Source organism: Corvus brachyrhynchos, unplaced genomic scaffold, assembly GCF_000691975.1.
Source record: "Corvus brachyrhynchos isolate BGI_N302 unplaced genomic scaffold, ASM69197v1 scaffold70, whole genome shotgun sequence".
NCBI classification, from domain to species: Eukaryota; Metazoa; Chordata; class Aves; order Passeriformes; family Corvidae; genus Corvus; species Corvus brachyrhynchos.
The window spans coordinates 4,233,028-4,250,042 of NW_008236217.1; the positions used below are offsets into that span (position 1 = coordinate 4,233,028).

The window sequence follows — 17,015 nt, forward strand, 5'->3', positions numbered from 1 at the left end:
ATCAGTTATTGGAAGTGAAGCTGCCACAATGTAATAAACTATGTAGCTGGAGTCTCTACCCATTTTTCTGTTGAAGTTGAACCATAACACCTAAATATTTAAGATTTATGGGACTAGAAATACAGATTCAGAAAGATGTTTAGCAGTGGTTCCACTAGGATAGATTTTTTAGAGTGGAGTTCAATGGGCAGGTTGTGTTCCCAGCAACGTTCTGTGTGTTTTGTCTAGCAGCTGTTCAATATGAGCATACTCTTTGTAGTAAAGGTCAGAGGAAAGGGCTTTCCCATGTCTTCCAGTGCTTCAGTGGTTAGCTACAGGTGGGCTTCTACCAGTAGCTGCTTGTCATTACTTCCTCTGATCCACTGAATCTTGTTATATAGTGTGACAATTTGGTAAAGTGCTGCATCCCAGCCCAATCTCTAGCTCAGGTCTAAGAATCATTTCTTGAAAGGTGGGAGGTAAGGGTTTGAATACTTTTTAGGCTGAGAAGTGTGACTACAGCACCAAATACACACCTGCTAGATTATAATGAAGCTGCATGACTGCTTCACAGCATTTTTTTGAAAGAAAGGTATGAGATAAATGGTCGATTTAGAAACTGTGTGAAGAGCATAAATTACTAAAATACCTGGGTTTAACAGACCTTGGATTCTTGTTAAAAAAAAAAAAAAAAAGAACTATTATCACATCTATTTTACAGAGTGGAACGGGGACATAAAGATTAAGCCAAAAATGAACATAGTCCTTCCCAAATTAAACTGAGAACCTGGAATGGAAAGTTAATTTTTATTGGATAATTTTGGAAAAGTGCTATAAGCCATAGATTCTGATGGAAAAATTTCAGCTTCACTAACCATGTCTCTCTGTGATATATTCTCTTGGTTAAAAAATGGAGCATGTTTCTTTGTGAATCAGAACATTTTGTGCTTTTGATTCTTGCTGTCATTGACTTTGCCTCTTCTTTGTTCCTCCTTCCATTAAAGGGAAGGAGAGTAGGCTTGGAGAAGTGAGAGGAAAGCAACCTGTTTTATTAGATCCTCATGTGTCAGTTAAGCAGAGTCCAGATGACTTATTGTGTGTATCAAACGCATGCATTTTGATTTCATTATCTACAGTAGAGTTCTATTCTGTTTAAGTTCTTATTTCTAACAAAGTTCTGTAGTATATTAAAAACCACAACGTATTTGTACTGTTTTGGTCATTCCCACAGTTCCAAAGGGGATAGATATTTTTCAATAGCTATGAGTAATAGGATTTGATTTTATGATGCAAATACTTTAAACTGTCATGACATTACTGAATATTTTGATACTGTTGAACCATTTTGACAAGATGTCCTTGGGATTTAAGAGGGCCCTTTGGTAAGAATGACTTCTCCCTGTTTTCACTTATACTCTTTCTTTAGTTAGATGTGTAGGAGCATCCTGTTCTGGAAAGTGCAGTGCAGCTTGTAATGCTTTGTGCTCACCTCTCACTCAGTGTACTCCTTTCCTTTCTGGAGTTTCCCTGGAATATGGACTTCTACATCATTTTATCTCTAATTTTCTTGAGACTTGCATGTTCCAATTAATTGTGTGAGCACGACCGCTATAGTTTGTTCTGGAACTGTGGTTGTGGTGCTGAAGTACAACCTGACTGCAGTCTCTACACCTGATCCTTGCTGAAGTACAAAGGTAATTTCCAGCACTCTGTTCATGGAAGGAAGACCTGTTGAAAGTCTGGACAATAGGATTGTGCAATATGGAGTGTGACAAAGCTTGGTATGAAGGAGAGAGCACAATATTACAGGTACTGAGATATCACATAAATGTGAGCATCTGATAATTTTGGTACTAGCTGGGTTGGGGTATGATAGCATCAGAATTAAAAATGGAAAGCCACTGCAGAGGGAGGAGAATGGATGAATGTGGATGTGGTTACACCCTGTAAAATAAGGGAAGAATACTCTTGTGTTAGAACTCTGAAACCTTCTCTGTTTAAGCCTAATAGCTTGGCAATATTGTAATCTGTTTAGGATGTGAAGTAAATAACCAATAGTGCCTCTTAATTCTTTTATGTCGATAAAACAACTAGAGGTATTTACAAGGAGCTTTTTTGCCTTTTCTGTATGGTAACAGCAAAAAACTTGAGCTGTCCTGTGTATAGACTGATTTTACTAATACATGGTCTTGTATTTTTCTTTAGAGGAAATAATTTCATGTCTACAGATGCATCAGAATGCTTTCCTTTGCGTCATATCACTTTTATCTTGTTTGGGCTCCACTTACTGTTCTTTTCTGTTGTGAGATGATCGTGTCCCAAGTGGTGAAAGTCACAGTAGCGATGTTATGGCCATATATTTTAAAACAAGCAAATGAAAATTGCTGCTTTTAAAGTAGCAATGACTACTAGCAATGACTACTCATTATTATTACAGGTTTCCTAAATTATTTTAGAATAAGGTTTCCTGAGATATTTTAGAATAGGCAGAAAGGTCTTACTTTTTAAAGAAGGATTTTTAATTAACAAGCATTTGCTTTTAGGAAGGAGACAATGATTTTAGCACATTGCCAAAGACTCTGCTACTTTCTCAGTATGCCAGTATCTGTGTGTAATGCTACAAAAATCCAGAGTTTAAAAATGGATACCTACATTTCTGTCTGTTTTCAGGTACTCCATTTATGCCAGTAGATGGTTTCAATTCCATATCTAGGACTGCGTCTGGGTTATGAGAGGTTTATAAACTTGCTCCAATTAAGTAGATTTACATTTAGCTTCTTTTTTTGACTCCCAGTGGATATGGCCATGAATGGAATATTTGACACTGAGAATAATCCAATGATTTTTCAGTGCTGGTTAGGACTAGACAATCTTTGGTGTTGCTTGCTAAGATTTGTTTTCTGAGTGGAGCATTAAACTTTTTTCAGGACTGGAATTGGTCCATGAATATTTTCATAAATTGGGAAGACTGTCAGTTGAGTCCACACATTTTTGGGACACATATCTTGTTGCTATTTGCTGTCTGATAGGGGAAGTTCAGCTGTCTTGAGTCTGAATGACTAAACTTATTTTAGAGCACTATCAGCAAAAATCTTAAGTCACAGTGTAATACGCTTCTGTAATAGAGTTTCTACACAGTTTAGTTTGGTTCAGTTTACGTCAGATTGTGTTCTAAATTCCATGTTCATTAATGTCAGAGATTTAGTAAAGATGGCGGAACTTTAATTTTTTTAATTGAAACTTTAGAGTTTGGATTATCATCTTTGACTATTTTTTGCATGCTTTACAATCTGTTCTATCTTTTGAGATACAAATTTTATTTATAATATACCAAATAAGACTACATACTATGGGTCTGTTTTAATATGCCTTGCATATGCATAGTCTATCCTACAAATAGTTATGATTTTACTATATAAGGAATAGTCTAGAACAATCCCGTGTGTCTGCACGTGACTCTCACAAGTGTTTATTGTGTGGAAAATCTATAATACAGGATTTATTTCAAAACCTTGTTTTTTTTTTTAATGTAAAATAATGCTGATTTAATATCACAGTAATTCCATTTTCATAGTATCAGTTTTGGGATGGTTTTCTGATGCAGTTTTTTTGTTATTTGAGGCTGTACCAGTAAAATTTTAATTTTCTCCTAGGAAGACACTTTTCCCTTTTTCTTTTGAGAAAAAAAGTCAGGCAATATACTTTTTCTCATTGATGATACCTGCAGCACTTGTAATATTATTGAATTGTTGTTGAATTCTATGCTGTTCAATTAAAAATTGCAAAGAACTGTGTAGAAACTGAAAAAATTTACCTTAACATTGGAGTGATCAAATTTAGAAAGGTATTAGATTCCACTTAAAAGAAAGGATTTTATTTCCAAAGAAAACAATTTAAAATATATTTTAAAAGGGTAATTTTTTTACCTGCTCCTTGAAGTACACCTAATGTTTAGTTATTTATGGGGAAAAGAGTGCATTACTCTTTCTAAATACTTTAAAAAAAAATTGAGTTAATTTAAGCATTTGCTAAATTATCCCAAATGATAGAAATCAATTCTAAGACATTGATGACTTTTATATTTGTTTAGCTATGATTAAAATTTTCTAACTTCTCTGTAGGCTGAATATTTAATGTTCTATACTATATCTTAATGCTTCTAGAATGTGATTATTTTTCTTATAGTGAAAATATCAACTCACTGTTTTTTAGGCTTACATATATGAAATGCGTTCAAGCACTTTTTTACATAAACTGGGGAGACACACAGAATCTGTCATCAATGTCAGTTTTAGTCCTTCATCTCCACAGGTAAGCCATTGCTTTTTTCCTCTTTATAATTAAAACATGTAAAATAACTATAATTTTATCATTTTAAAGCTACAAAATTACAAAAAAGCACCCTCTCTGTGGTCTTGCTCTTTATTCTGTAGTCTGCTCTTTTATTTACATGTGCCAATGTGCTGTGCATCTGCAGGGCTATTCATCTACTTCCCAGTGTAGTGAGGTTATTGTGCCAATTACAAACTCATGCAAAATTCCACATGCTACAGCGACAAATGCCCTGATTAAGGGCCTGGAAAGAAGAATTCTGGCCTGGGAACTCTTATGAACCTGTACATGTTGAATGTTGGGAAAAGGAACATACATGTCGAATTACCAGAATAGACAGGGTATGTAAGGGAGAAATAAGTAGGGGCAGGGAAATGACAAGGGCCTCAGGCTTGCTGTCATTATTCAAAGGCCTGAAAGATTTAAAAAGCAACATTATTTTAAGTTTGCTGTCTCAGAATAAATATTGAAATATCTTTATCACAATATTTTGAAAAACTGTTACTTTTGTGCTTTGAGTGTTTTTGATATCTATAGGTAAAAAGTACTCCAAAGAAGTTAGGCATTATGCAGTTACAGTTTCTATTATTTTAGTGAACATTATACTATGCTAACAGCATTCTATTTCAATGTAATGGTTTAATTATAGTGCAGCAATATATACGAAGAAGTTTGTTTTCTAAGTTTTATTTTGACACCCAAGCTTCCCTGAAGCTATTTTATCACGTGAGTTCTTTGTATACTGGTTTTAATCCTAAAGATGTACTTTCTTTGTTTTCATGTTGAATTTGCATTGAAGCCTTATACTTTCCACTTTTTTCCTTACTCTAAAGACACAACAATGGTCACTATATATATTTAAGTAAGAGTGCACAGTAGCTTCTGTTCACTTCACTACCTCCTCACCACTGGCTATACTTGTTACTATTAATATTTATGGAGTAAATAGAATTCTTTTACTTGTAGGAGTATTGGAGCATTTACATATCTCCTTCCATTTGTAAATAAAGATGCTAGCACTTCTGTGATTTTAGAATTTCTGGAAGTTTTATTCCTTATGTATATATTTCTTGAACTGAGAAATAGTTGATTGCTGTCTTATGGTGAATATTATGTGTTTCTGGTCTTTGGATTCAGCAATGTTATATTCAACCAAATGGTATGGTTTCTTAAATGTTGCAGCCAAATTAAGAGCAATGCAAGGTTTAGCACTGAACACACTTCTGCAAAAAAGATATTATATACCATAGGAATGGAGCTGACTATAATCTTGCAGCATCCTGATCTATGGTCCAGCTGTTGGAATGCATTTTGGTGGAAAATGTCTGATTAGGAGTTTAACTGTTAAAAGTCTAGAAGTTCAATTGTAGTAATACTATGAATCAAGACTTGGAAATAACCAAGTTCAGGAAAATCAGTTATTGATCAAGGGGGCAGAATCTATAAATGGTGTAAAATAAATTTTGGCTGCGGCTCTGAGCCAGACAGGTATGAGACTGTGCCTTGGGGCACAAACCCTTCAATAGTGAATTTTATGAAACATCACACAGTCAATTAAGTATTATGGTTGAGAGCCTAATCTGAAGCTCAAGAGCCAGAAACCCTTTTCTTGAAGAGCTCTTTCCCGAGAAGCAAAGCCTGTGGACTTGAACCAGCTGATGAATCTCCCCACAGATATGGTTCTGGGGAAAGATTTTGATGTTATCAGGAACACATTAAGAAGCAAGGAACGTGTAAAACTGCTGCTTTGAAGGATTACAAATGAAATGTAAATTTAATTAACCAAGTAATTCTGCATAATAAGCACTTCAAAATGCTTTCTAAGTAAGTATTTTTGGGGGAGTTAGAGAAACACAAAAACTAAATCAAACCAAAAAAACCTACCTGGGCTTTCCAACACAGAGTTTAGCAAGACGTTACATTCCAAGGCACTAGGAGAAGCTGCTAAGCAATGCAATGATAAGCTTGTAGAGTAGAAAAGAAGAAAACCACAAATTAATCAGAAAAAGAATAATCTCATACCTTGAAAGAAAGACTTTGTATTAGGCAGTCAGAGTTTCCAGTACTGGAAGATTTTTGTACCGATTGTTACCACTGGTTAGGGATTTAAAATTGGCTCTATTCTTGTTTCATCCAATGTTTGAATGAATATAATTGAGATTTATTTTGGGTTCTGAACAGCCACTGAACAGCATAAAGCCCCATTGCATTCAATGGAAAACACTGGCAGGGGAAAGAGAAATGGGTGAAAAAAGAAAGTGGCTGATGAGTGAAATTCAGACATTATAGCTAAGCTTTCTGCTGTGGAAACATCCAGCCAAAAGTGAGGTGTTCTGTCAGTGCTCCAGTTCAGTTGTTGCTTGCCCAGCACCTGTCCATGAGGTAGCTTATTCCAACCATTCTTATAACTCTCCCTTGCATAAGTGTTCTTCCAGAAAAGAGGGGAAAACCCTGTGTGGATATAATATTATTATAGGGGGCATTGTTGCTTTTATCATATGGTAATCTGCAATGATTTATAAAATGATTGATATGAAGGCTGGAGAAGGAGAATAAGTTAGAGCCTTTGCAGTTATCTTAATTTTCAAGATGATTTCTCAGTTTTAGCTCCTTATTGTCACTTCCTGGTTTTCACTCATTGTCCAAAACTTATATAGGGATAAATATTTATCTTACCAAAATCATTAATAACATTTCAATCTATTTTAGGGAATATACATTAAGGGTTATTATACTGTTTAACTATAACTGCAGTTACTAACTATAACACATTTGAGTCAGTCTAAGTTAAAAAAGGTGAGAGTCTTCCAAATATGGGAACAATAGATAATTTCTGAAATGTTTTTGAAGCAGGATAAAAGCAAATGGGGACACTATTGTCATCTTCTGTTTTTTGTGAAGTTGAGTATTGGTATATGCTGTGATGGAAGTTATTTTTTCCTGGCAGAATCATGACTTTGAAATCGGTGTGCATTGCTACCACCCTATTGATACACTGAGAGGCAGTTTCATGCTTTTGGTGAGCTCAGGCTGCACTTGCAGTTGGTCAGCTGGCCTGGCTGAGAACCTTCTGATGCAGACTATGATTAAAATTGAGTGACAAATCAGAGATGATCAAGAACAAGAGAGACTATTTAATTTTTTTCCTATTTAATGCGAAGCCAGCATGTTCTCATGTGTCTTGATATCAGTTCTTAAACTCTTTGCTCATTTCACAAGCCTGTTCTCTTTCCTTAAATATTCCTTGTACAGTTTAAGAGCAATGCAGTCTTTGTATGAAGATTGTCTTTGGCAAAGATTGTACTGCAGTTTATGTCTGGTAAGAAGATATTTCCTTTACCAACATCCAGCCAAAAGAGGCAGTTGCATTAAAAAAAAAAAAAAAAAAAGCCTCCTGCTGACCTCATCTACAAGATTTCTGAGGTTGAATGTATTTCTGTCTTTGTCTTCTTGAACTTTTAGCTAAATCTGTGTACTCACATTTGGTTAATCTCAGTGAGGTGAATGAGAATATAGAGTGGAAATTTCCTAAATTTAATGAACATACCAGTTTAATTTTTCTATCCAAATTACTGAAATATCAGTCTGATTAAATTTTATTAATATTTTATTTTTATTCACCATCATGTTCAATATCCTTCTCTTTTTCATCCTCAAATGTACAGATTTATTATGATGGTATTAATAAAAAAAAGAAGGGATGGCAGTTAATGCAATTTGTCCTAATCTTTCATGGGTTGTTCCAGATCAACTTGTAAATGTTACCAAAACATTCATGCAAAGCAGTCCAAGGCAGCTGCATCTGCCCTTTCTTATTCTGCGAGACTCTAAGACATATGAGGGGGAGAAATTGGGGTAAAAAGATCTCTTCAAAAGGTAACAGCACCTGGAGTACTGTTGAGCAAACAAATCACTGTGACATGAATTAAACTTTGGGGTTTTTTTTATGTAAGACGGTGCTTTTAAAAAAAGTCGTTAGCAATCATTGACTGATACAACTGTTTAGCATGCAAGCCTGCAACGTGTTAAAAGTCTTGATAGTCTTCAGGTTTGGAGAACTGCATAACTGTTCAGCTTTCAAACTTCCAACAGTTAAATGGATTTAGGAATTGAGCTGAAGCAGGGAAGTGCTAGTCAAAGTAACTCAGGGGAAAAGAAGATCTTCAAGTCTACCCAACTCTGGAAATCCTCAAAGTGGTCTTGGCTTCCTACAGTGCCTTGTTTGGCTGCTGTCTTTAAGCCACTGGTTATGTTTGCAGATCTTGGCCCTTGCTGCCTTAAAAACTGCCTTGACAGAAAAGAATGTAGAGCTTTGGGCTGTCCCACACTCCTGCTACAAGGGTAGTTGAACCTGTGGAGAACCTACTAGAGTGACACAGCAGATAGTCCTACTGAGTTTATTCCAATCCCTGAGAATTCAGAATTAAGAGCTCATCACTGAACATATGTGTCTCTGTTTATAGCAGAAAGATAATTTCTTTTGCAGTTTCTAACAAACTCCAATAATATTGTGTATGAATATAGCAAAATATGAATTGATGTTGTTTAGTGCAAAAAATCGTTTGTACCAAAAAATTCTTGCGAGTACATTTGAAAACATATGAAGAAAGATGGCAGATTTTAAAAGAGAAAGAAAGATCCTTCTATAAGCTAGAAAGAACAATATAATTCAGTTTAATCATTGAATACTCTATCCATTTTAAGTGTGTTGCCAGCAAACAACAGCTGTACACCACATGATTTTAAATATGCTTGCAGAGGTAAGCTTCTCAATTCATAGCACGTTTGTCATATAATCTTTATGGTACTTCTTACAAGGGTAGATACTTTATTGAATGGCGCTGTGAAGTTGAAAGGGCTGGTATGAAACAAGTGGTTACTCAGCTGTTCAATGTGAATTTTGTTTACCAAATATCTAGACAGGGTTCCCTGTGGACTGGAAAGAGAGAGAATTGGCTGGGAGTGGGAAGGAAAGCCACTAAGTGTAGCCATAGAGATAATGTGGAGAACAGACAGCTTCTTGGAAACTGTCAGTTAGACAGTGAAGAGAGAATGGTGGAGACTAAAAACTGGCGGGAAAGAACATATATATGGAGTGAAGTGATGATGTTGGAGAGATGAAGAGAGTGTCTAGAGGGAGGGAACGAAAGCCCTAAGAGGTGATAGCTGCAAGGTTAAGATTTATATTTTCTGCACTTCTAGTTAAGCCTTCTTTTTGAAAAAGATAGCAAGAGTCAGATGCCTGTCATTTGGTTTTCAGAGATGCTGAGAACCAGAGGTTGCTCTTTACTTAACAGTTCTGAAAATTGGTGTGTTCAATGCCTCAGAAAAACCCAAGCTTTTCAAAGGACATAAAGGGAAGCTTCCAGATGAGATAAACCTCACTTGCTCCCTTCACACACTACACAACTGTCTTGTAGGAGCCAATAATACAGTATTGAAAGGGATAAGCAAGTGAGAATCTGCTTTTCATGCTCCATGAAGGGGCATGTAGAAAAGTATTTTGTGAAGTGTACTTTGAATACAGTCTCCTCCTCTGTCCAGAGGAGCTGAAGTAAGGAAGCTTTGCCAAACAGGAGGAACTAAAGGACTAATGATTAGGAGTTTGTTCAGCTAAAATTTTTATAGAGAAGCAGGAATTACAATTTAATTATCTTATGTAGCACTTAAGGAAGCTGTCAAGGTACCTTATTTCTCTTTCTTGAAAAGTGTTGCATTTAACTCGCTCAACAGATAGTATTCATAGAATGCAGTTGAACATTTGCTGATACACTAGAAACCATTCTGGAGGAAGCTCCAGTTCTAAAATTTCTGGGCTTTTCATGTAGAACATGAAAAAATTTCTGGGCTTTTCATGTAGCTTCCTCCTCCATTTCAATTAAAATTCAAGCATTTGCATTCCAAGAAGATTCTCCCTTCCTGGGAGAAGAGTCTTTGAGAAATTTAAAGGCAAATTAATTGGCAGTCATGATACAAATGTATAGTGAATGTACAACAAATCAGAGCTCAGCCATTAAAAATATATTTATATGAAATACAAGCAAAATGAAGTGTGGAATAAGCTGCATTCTAAATGAGCTTTTGGAAAAGGGAAAGCTAAGTCTTAGCTAACAGATTAAATATGAAAAGAAAAACAGACTCAACTTCTGTCTTAAATTAAAATAGCAACATAAAATGATTCCAGCTGACTGATGGAGTATGATATAGCCACACCAAACATCTTGGCCCAGCTCCTGGCTGTATCTGAACTGTGTTCAGCATAAAGGGGAAAGGCGGGAAGCAGAAATTCTTTAAAGCTGCCTTTTGTGCTTCTTTTCTTCCAGTCCACTGCGTAAAGTACAGCAGTCTCAGAAGGGATTGATTCTGCACTCCCTAACAAGTTTTCCTTGTGAGCTGATCTGGCAACTGAGGGGACTTTTGCTTTGCCTTCTTGCTTTCAGGGCTGTGATGTGTGCTGGAGTAGGCAGGGAAAAGTACACGCTGATGAGGGGATCCTGTGCCCTTTTTTCCTATCTTATAGAAATATTCAACATCTGCAATCACCACTGTTCCTTGCTGCTGTGCTTCTGAAGAGTGGTGTTTGAAATGTTTAAAAATTATGGTAATACATGCATTAAAATGCTGATATTGACACCTGAAGGGACTGGTTAATCTATGCTTTTTCATAAATCATTCACAATGTATTTGTCTGGAATATTGTAGTTGCTGAGACACTGTGACATGTTTCTTTTACAAAACTATAGCTGTAGTTTATCCAGCTAGTTATTAACTCATGTAAGAAAATTTCTTGAAAGAAATAGATAACTTCCCTGCTGATATATCCTGCCATGTCATGCCATACCATATCGTACCACACCAGAAACAAACACAAATATGGGACTTATTCCAGCATTTAATACCTTCATTTCTGCTCCTCTGCTAACATCTGGAGAGAATCACACTGCCACTGCCTTTTTCTTTGGTAACCAGATAATGAGTGACCAACACTGTTCATTGCAGAGAGAAGCTAGATTGGGAGAAAGAAGAATGGCAATTATGAAGACTCTTTTAAAATGTCAACGTGATATGTGTGTCATTCTTTAACCTGAATCATAGAATGTCTTGGGGTGGAAGGGACATTAAATACAATCTATTTCAAATCACTCTGCCATGGACAGAGTTGCCACCCATTACACCTGGTTGCTCAGGGCCCCATCCAACTTGGTCTTTAACTCTTCCAGGGATGGGGCATCCACAACCTTCCTGGGCAATCTGTGCCACTGCTTCACTACTCTCTGAGTAAAATATTTTTTCCAAACATCTAATCTAAATCTCTCTTTTAATTTAAAAACATTTCCCTATGTGCTATTGCTATCTGCCTGTGTAAAGGGTCGCTCTCCTTTTCTGTAAAACACTTTTAAGTACTGAAAGCCCACAATAAGATATTCCTGGAGCCACCTCTTCTCCAGGATGAACAACTCCAGCTCTCCCAGCTTGTCTTAGGAGACGTGCTCCACTCCTCTGATCATTTTGTGGACATACTCCAACAGGTTCACATCTTTCTTGTGCTGAGGACCCCAGAGCTGGACACATTATCTCAGGTTAGGTCTCCTTGAGAGCGCAGTGAAGGTGGAGAATCATATCCCTTGACCTGGTGGCCATGGTTCTTAAGCATAGCCCAGGATGTGGCTGGCCTTCTGGGCTGTGAATGCACATTCTTGCCTCATGTTCAGCTGAAGATCCACAAGAACCCTCAAGTCCTCCTCTGCAGGGCTGCTCTCAATTAGTTCTCGCAGTCTCATGGCTGGGATTGCTCTGACCCAGGTGCAGCACCTTGCACTTGGAACTTACTGAACCTCATGAGGTTCTCACAGGCCCACTTCTCAAGTTTGTCCAGGTCCCCCTGGATGGCATCCCTTCCTTCTGTTGTGTTAATGGCACCACTCAGCTTCAGGTCATCTTACAGACTTGCTGAGGGTGCAGTCAATCCCACTGTCTTTTGAATGACAAAGATATTAGAGACCACCAGTCCCAAGATGGAGCCCTGAGGGACAGCTGTCATTACTGCCCACCACCATAGACCTACAACAGTCTGGCTGTGCCCATCCAGCCAGTTCCTTATCCAACCTTCAAATCCATCCTTCAAATCCATGTCTCTGTAGTTGGGAGATAAGGATGTCATGTGGGCCCTTGTCAAAGGCCTTCACACAAGTCTAGGTAGATGACAACAGTCAGTTTTCCCTTGTGGACCATTGTAGTCACTCCATCATAGCAGGCCTTCAAATCCTTTGAGGAGCAGCTAAGGACCTTGAGCTTGTCTAGTTTGGAGAAAAGAGGCTGAGCAGTGACCTCATTGTTCTCTACAGCTTCATGAAGAAGGAACATGAAAAGTGCTGACCTCTTTTCCCTAGTGTCCAGTGACAGGCCATGTGGGAATGGCTCAAAGATACATCCATTAGAGGAGGTTTAGAGTTGAAGTGATGAAACATTGTTTTACAGAGAGGATGGTGAAATATCCTGTGGAACAGGCTTCCTGGTCGATGTACCATGCTTTAATACCATGCTTTAATTTTTGGTCAGCCCTGAAATGATCAGGGAGTTGGATTAGATGATCCTTGTAGGCCTCTTCCAGTTGAATTCTATCCCATTCTATTTAATTGTAATTCTAATTCAATTTATAATCCAAATTCAAATTTGAATTTTATTCTTTCTATCTCCTCCTTTCCCTAGCAGTACGTGCTGAGGAAATCTCTCAGATTTCTTCCCAGCCCTGCATTAGTAGAAGGGACTGAATGACTAATCATGTTCCAGCCGAGGTGTTGGCTGTGCCCCTTTGTGGGAAGAAGGCATGTACCTTCTGATGGGTGTGAGAGTTGTGGACCATCTTATGATGATTTGAATAACTGAACAAATTTTCAAAAAGCATGTGTGAAGTGTTTTTTCTTAAAGTCTGTGTTCATCAAGTTCGGATGGGTTTCCAAAGGATGTCAAACCCCTGCATCTCTGACACTCGCAAGGCTCAAAGGCAAAGTGCTCAATCTGAAGCAGGGTGTGCTCCTGAACTACATGGTTGCAAATGTTTTTGAGGTGAGCAATACCTGTTCATTTCCCTGTGGATTTTTTTTTCTCCTTGTAAACAATTTTGGAAATGCCTGACCTGTTTTCTGTGGAAAAAAATGCTAAAACAAGAGAGCTTGAGAACAGCAGTGCTCATCAGAGCAAAGGTCCATTGGCCCAATACTCTTCTTCAAAGTGGTCAGCCATCGTTGTCTAAAGGAAAGCTTATGAGTTGTGCAGGTCTGCTCCTGCCAGGGTCCTGGGAGTGCAGGCCTTTTATGGCTGGGACCAGCATTCCCTGGAGCTTCAAACCACATGGTCTCCTGCCAAGGACCCAGGGGATGTGTCTCAGCTCAGCCTGGAACCTTCAGTCCCATCTGAGCTGTGTCCACTTCTGACCTGGTTTTCTTAGTGGGCCTGGGACCTGCGCACTGCAGACAGCTGCTCTATGTACCCCTCAAACTAGGTCATAACTTCTTAGGCATAATGCCAGGCATAATGTAGCATAATTATCCTATTTTATTCTATTTCCTGTGATCACCATGAGTTGAATAAAGATGAGACTGTCATTTGCCTGAAATGCCAGGGGTCTTCAGCTCCAAAACCACTTTCAAGGACACGTCACAAAGATTACAAGTGGAAACAGGATTTTTATTTCTTTCCTTTTGTCTTTCTAAATCTGTTTCAGAGCCAATGCTCACAAGAATTAAAACTGTCTCACAGTCTTCAGATTATTCAAGCTTATTTACAGCTAATGCAGACATGTCAAATCTTATCATTTAGTGGCCTTTTCTGAATCCCAATAATGTGTTGAAATCTATTTTTTCATTATGTATTACTAAGTACAAATTTATTTAAGATAAAAATTATTTTACAAGCCAGTTTTTCTCTTGGCATGACTCTATAGACTTTGCTCTCATGAGGCCTCTATCGTGGCTTTCTAAAGTGAAGGGATTTTTTTTGTATCAAAAATGCTTAAAGAAGAAAGGGCTATGTTTTTATCTAGAATTTTTTGGGACAAAGTGAAGCCTTTTGCTTATTAACAAGTTGGAACTCAAGTGTCCATTTAGAAAATTACTGAACTTGCTCAAGGGATGTACAATTGCTGTGATGCAGAGACTTTGAGAAACAAGGATAGCTAAATCCTAAAGAAATATCTGGAATTGTTCTCTACCCATATTTGTCTGAATAGGTGCATATATTTATCATCTATGTGTACCATATCCATTATCCCTAGACACATTAAAAATGCACTTAAAACTAATGAAAGAAGCACTTTGCTGATAAAATGTGAAAGCTGTAAAATTCTACATTGAATTGATAGTGCCAGAAAAACTTTTTTAAAAAAATTGTCTTTTTTACTTCTACAGATATTTGATTGGAGAGAACAGTTTTTTATTAATACACTTATAATATGTTGTTTACTTTCAAATTTAACAATTTAATTAAATATGAAATTTTGAAACAAGTGGAAAATATAATTACTTTGTTGTGCAACTTTTACTAACACAGGTCTTAAAAATTTTCTAGTGAAATATGAATCTTGTTTCTCACTGTTATGCCAAGATAAATTTCTGGGAAAGGCTTTTTATTAGTGTATCCAAAAGCAGATAGAGTGCTCATAGTTTTAAATCTCAAATTATAAATTTGTATATTCAGCTGAAATAGAGGTTTTTTTTCTCCCTTGCTTACAGTCAAGACAGAATCATCTATGGTCTCACAATATATATTCATAACTCATGGCCATAAATTCAGCAGTATTTTTTAGGAATAGACCTTGCATTGTAATTAGGTGATAGGAAGTTTCCTGAGTTGTAGCACAAGTCTGTCAAGTATGCCTTTCTCAGACATAAACTCTGTGGATCATCTAAAGATTTAAGGAACCTCCTTCTTCTCTGACTTCCATTTTGCAGTTCTTTTTTCACTCATCTTTGAGTGTTTTGTCAGTTTGTGTTTTGGGTTTTCTCCCCTTTTAAGCACTGGAAAAAATAAAAAAGAGGGACCTTTCAGAATGCTGAAATTTTCTGGAGATATTTTAGCATTCAGAAACTTCATGAGTAAGATGAAAATTAGTAGATCTACTATCAATATGAAAATATTCTTCACTGGTAAAAATGTTAAAAGAAAAATTATTGATATGCTGACAGCATATTTCCCAGGATGAGTGATGGAGTCCACAGAGAGAATTATTCCTGAATATCTGTGGCAGTTTAGAAGTTTTGAAAGCCAGACTTTCCATACTGTTTTTCCCCCTAGTTCTATACGGTCTGGCATACTGAAAGCAATGAAAAATCATATATAATATTAAACCTTTTATTTTAGGCAAGGGATTCCTTGTACAAATGCTGGTCAGGTGTAGGCAGTTTGAGTCCATTAGCCTTTATTAGCTCTGTCTCAGCAGTGGGCCTGCAAAGTCAAGTGCAGTTGGTCTTCACTCGTTTAAAATACAACACGCTGAAATGTAACACGTGCCATTGCAAAATGAGATTATGGTTTTCACAATTAAAATTCTAGGTTTGAGATAGGATGATGAGTGTAGTATAGGAGCCTTTGTAGAGCAGAGTAATTGAAATTTAATTACCCACTTCGAATTTGGACAGAACACTGAGGGTGAGAAGTCTGTAACAGTTAAAAGCAACATCTGATTCCAGTTATCAGATTTTAGCTAACCTTCCTATATTAAAAAATTTTTTAAATAACTGTATGTTGCCAAATATAATAAATAGTATCATAATAAAAAAAGGGAAACAGAAATTGTAGAGCTATCATTCTAAGAAAAGGCATATAGCAAGATTAAAGTTTATACAAAGAGTATGACATAAATGCTACCCTTTCAAGGGTACATATTTAGAATTCCTTAGGAGTAATACACATAGAACCATCAGACAAATCTTGAGGACTTCCAAGAAGATGTACCGTAAACTAAAAGTCACACTATACATGGCAGCATTTTATTGTATCTGGAGCACGTAACATTTTCTCCTGTGATTCTAATTAGAAGTTGAATTCCTTCCATTCTATTTTCAGGACTGTTTTAATATGAAGTTTGATACAAAATTGAGAAATTTTTTTGTTTTCCTTGAGAAGCAGTCCAAAAGTCTATAGGAATATACCAGTTATAACAATAGATTCCCATAAATGCCTGTCATGCCAAGAAATAATAGTTACAAAAAAGTGCTGTTTTAGAAAACTAATTTTTTAATTGGGCTGTTTTAGAGAAATATCTTTAGTACTCATCTTAAGGTTAAAAAAGTACCTAATGAGGGACACCCAAGCTGAGGTTCATTACAGAATTCATAAGGATTTCTGAAATCCCTTCTTTGCCTTGCAGAATACTGTTTTTTTAGTGTGAAATATGAACACGGACTATGAATTTGCTTCTAATCTAGATGTGATCTGAATGTTTTGAATAGGTTCCAGCTAGCACCTGAAATGTTGGCATTGCCTCTGAAATGAAACTTTTGAGGTTTTTCCATCAATAACTTATGTAAGCAGCTATGGTACTTACTGGGAGAAGTGTTTTTCACTTCAAGTGCCTTCTCTTTCCAAACTTCAGACTTACTCTATATTTGAAGGTTGGAACAAGTTCTGTCTATGGATGACTCAACTTCAAAATGTTTTGTTTGCACTGCAGAATATGATACGCTCTCCATTGGGAAGCTGCTCTT

At 36.8% G+C, this 17,015-nt stretch overlaps 1 protein-coding gene across 3 annotated transcripts in view; it reads left to right on the top strand.

The window, feature by feature from the left end:
* WDR27 (WD repeat domain 27) overlaps positions 1–17,015 on the top strand; it is a 94,145-nt gene that overhangs the window by 48,030 nt on the left and 29,100 nt on the right. For all 3 annotated transcript variants that reach the window (XM_017745656.1, XM_017745648.1, XM_017745662.1), the window contains one exon: positions 4,192–4,290. In XM_017745656.1, coding sequence (XP_017601145.1) covers positions 4,192–4,290 — 99 coding nt within the window. The remainder of the gene's footprint in view (positions 1–4,191; positions 4,291–17,015) is intronic.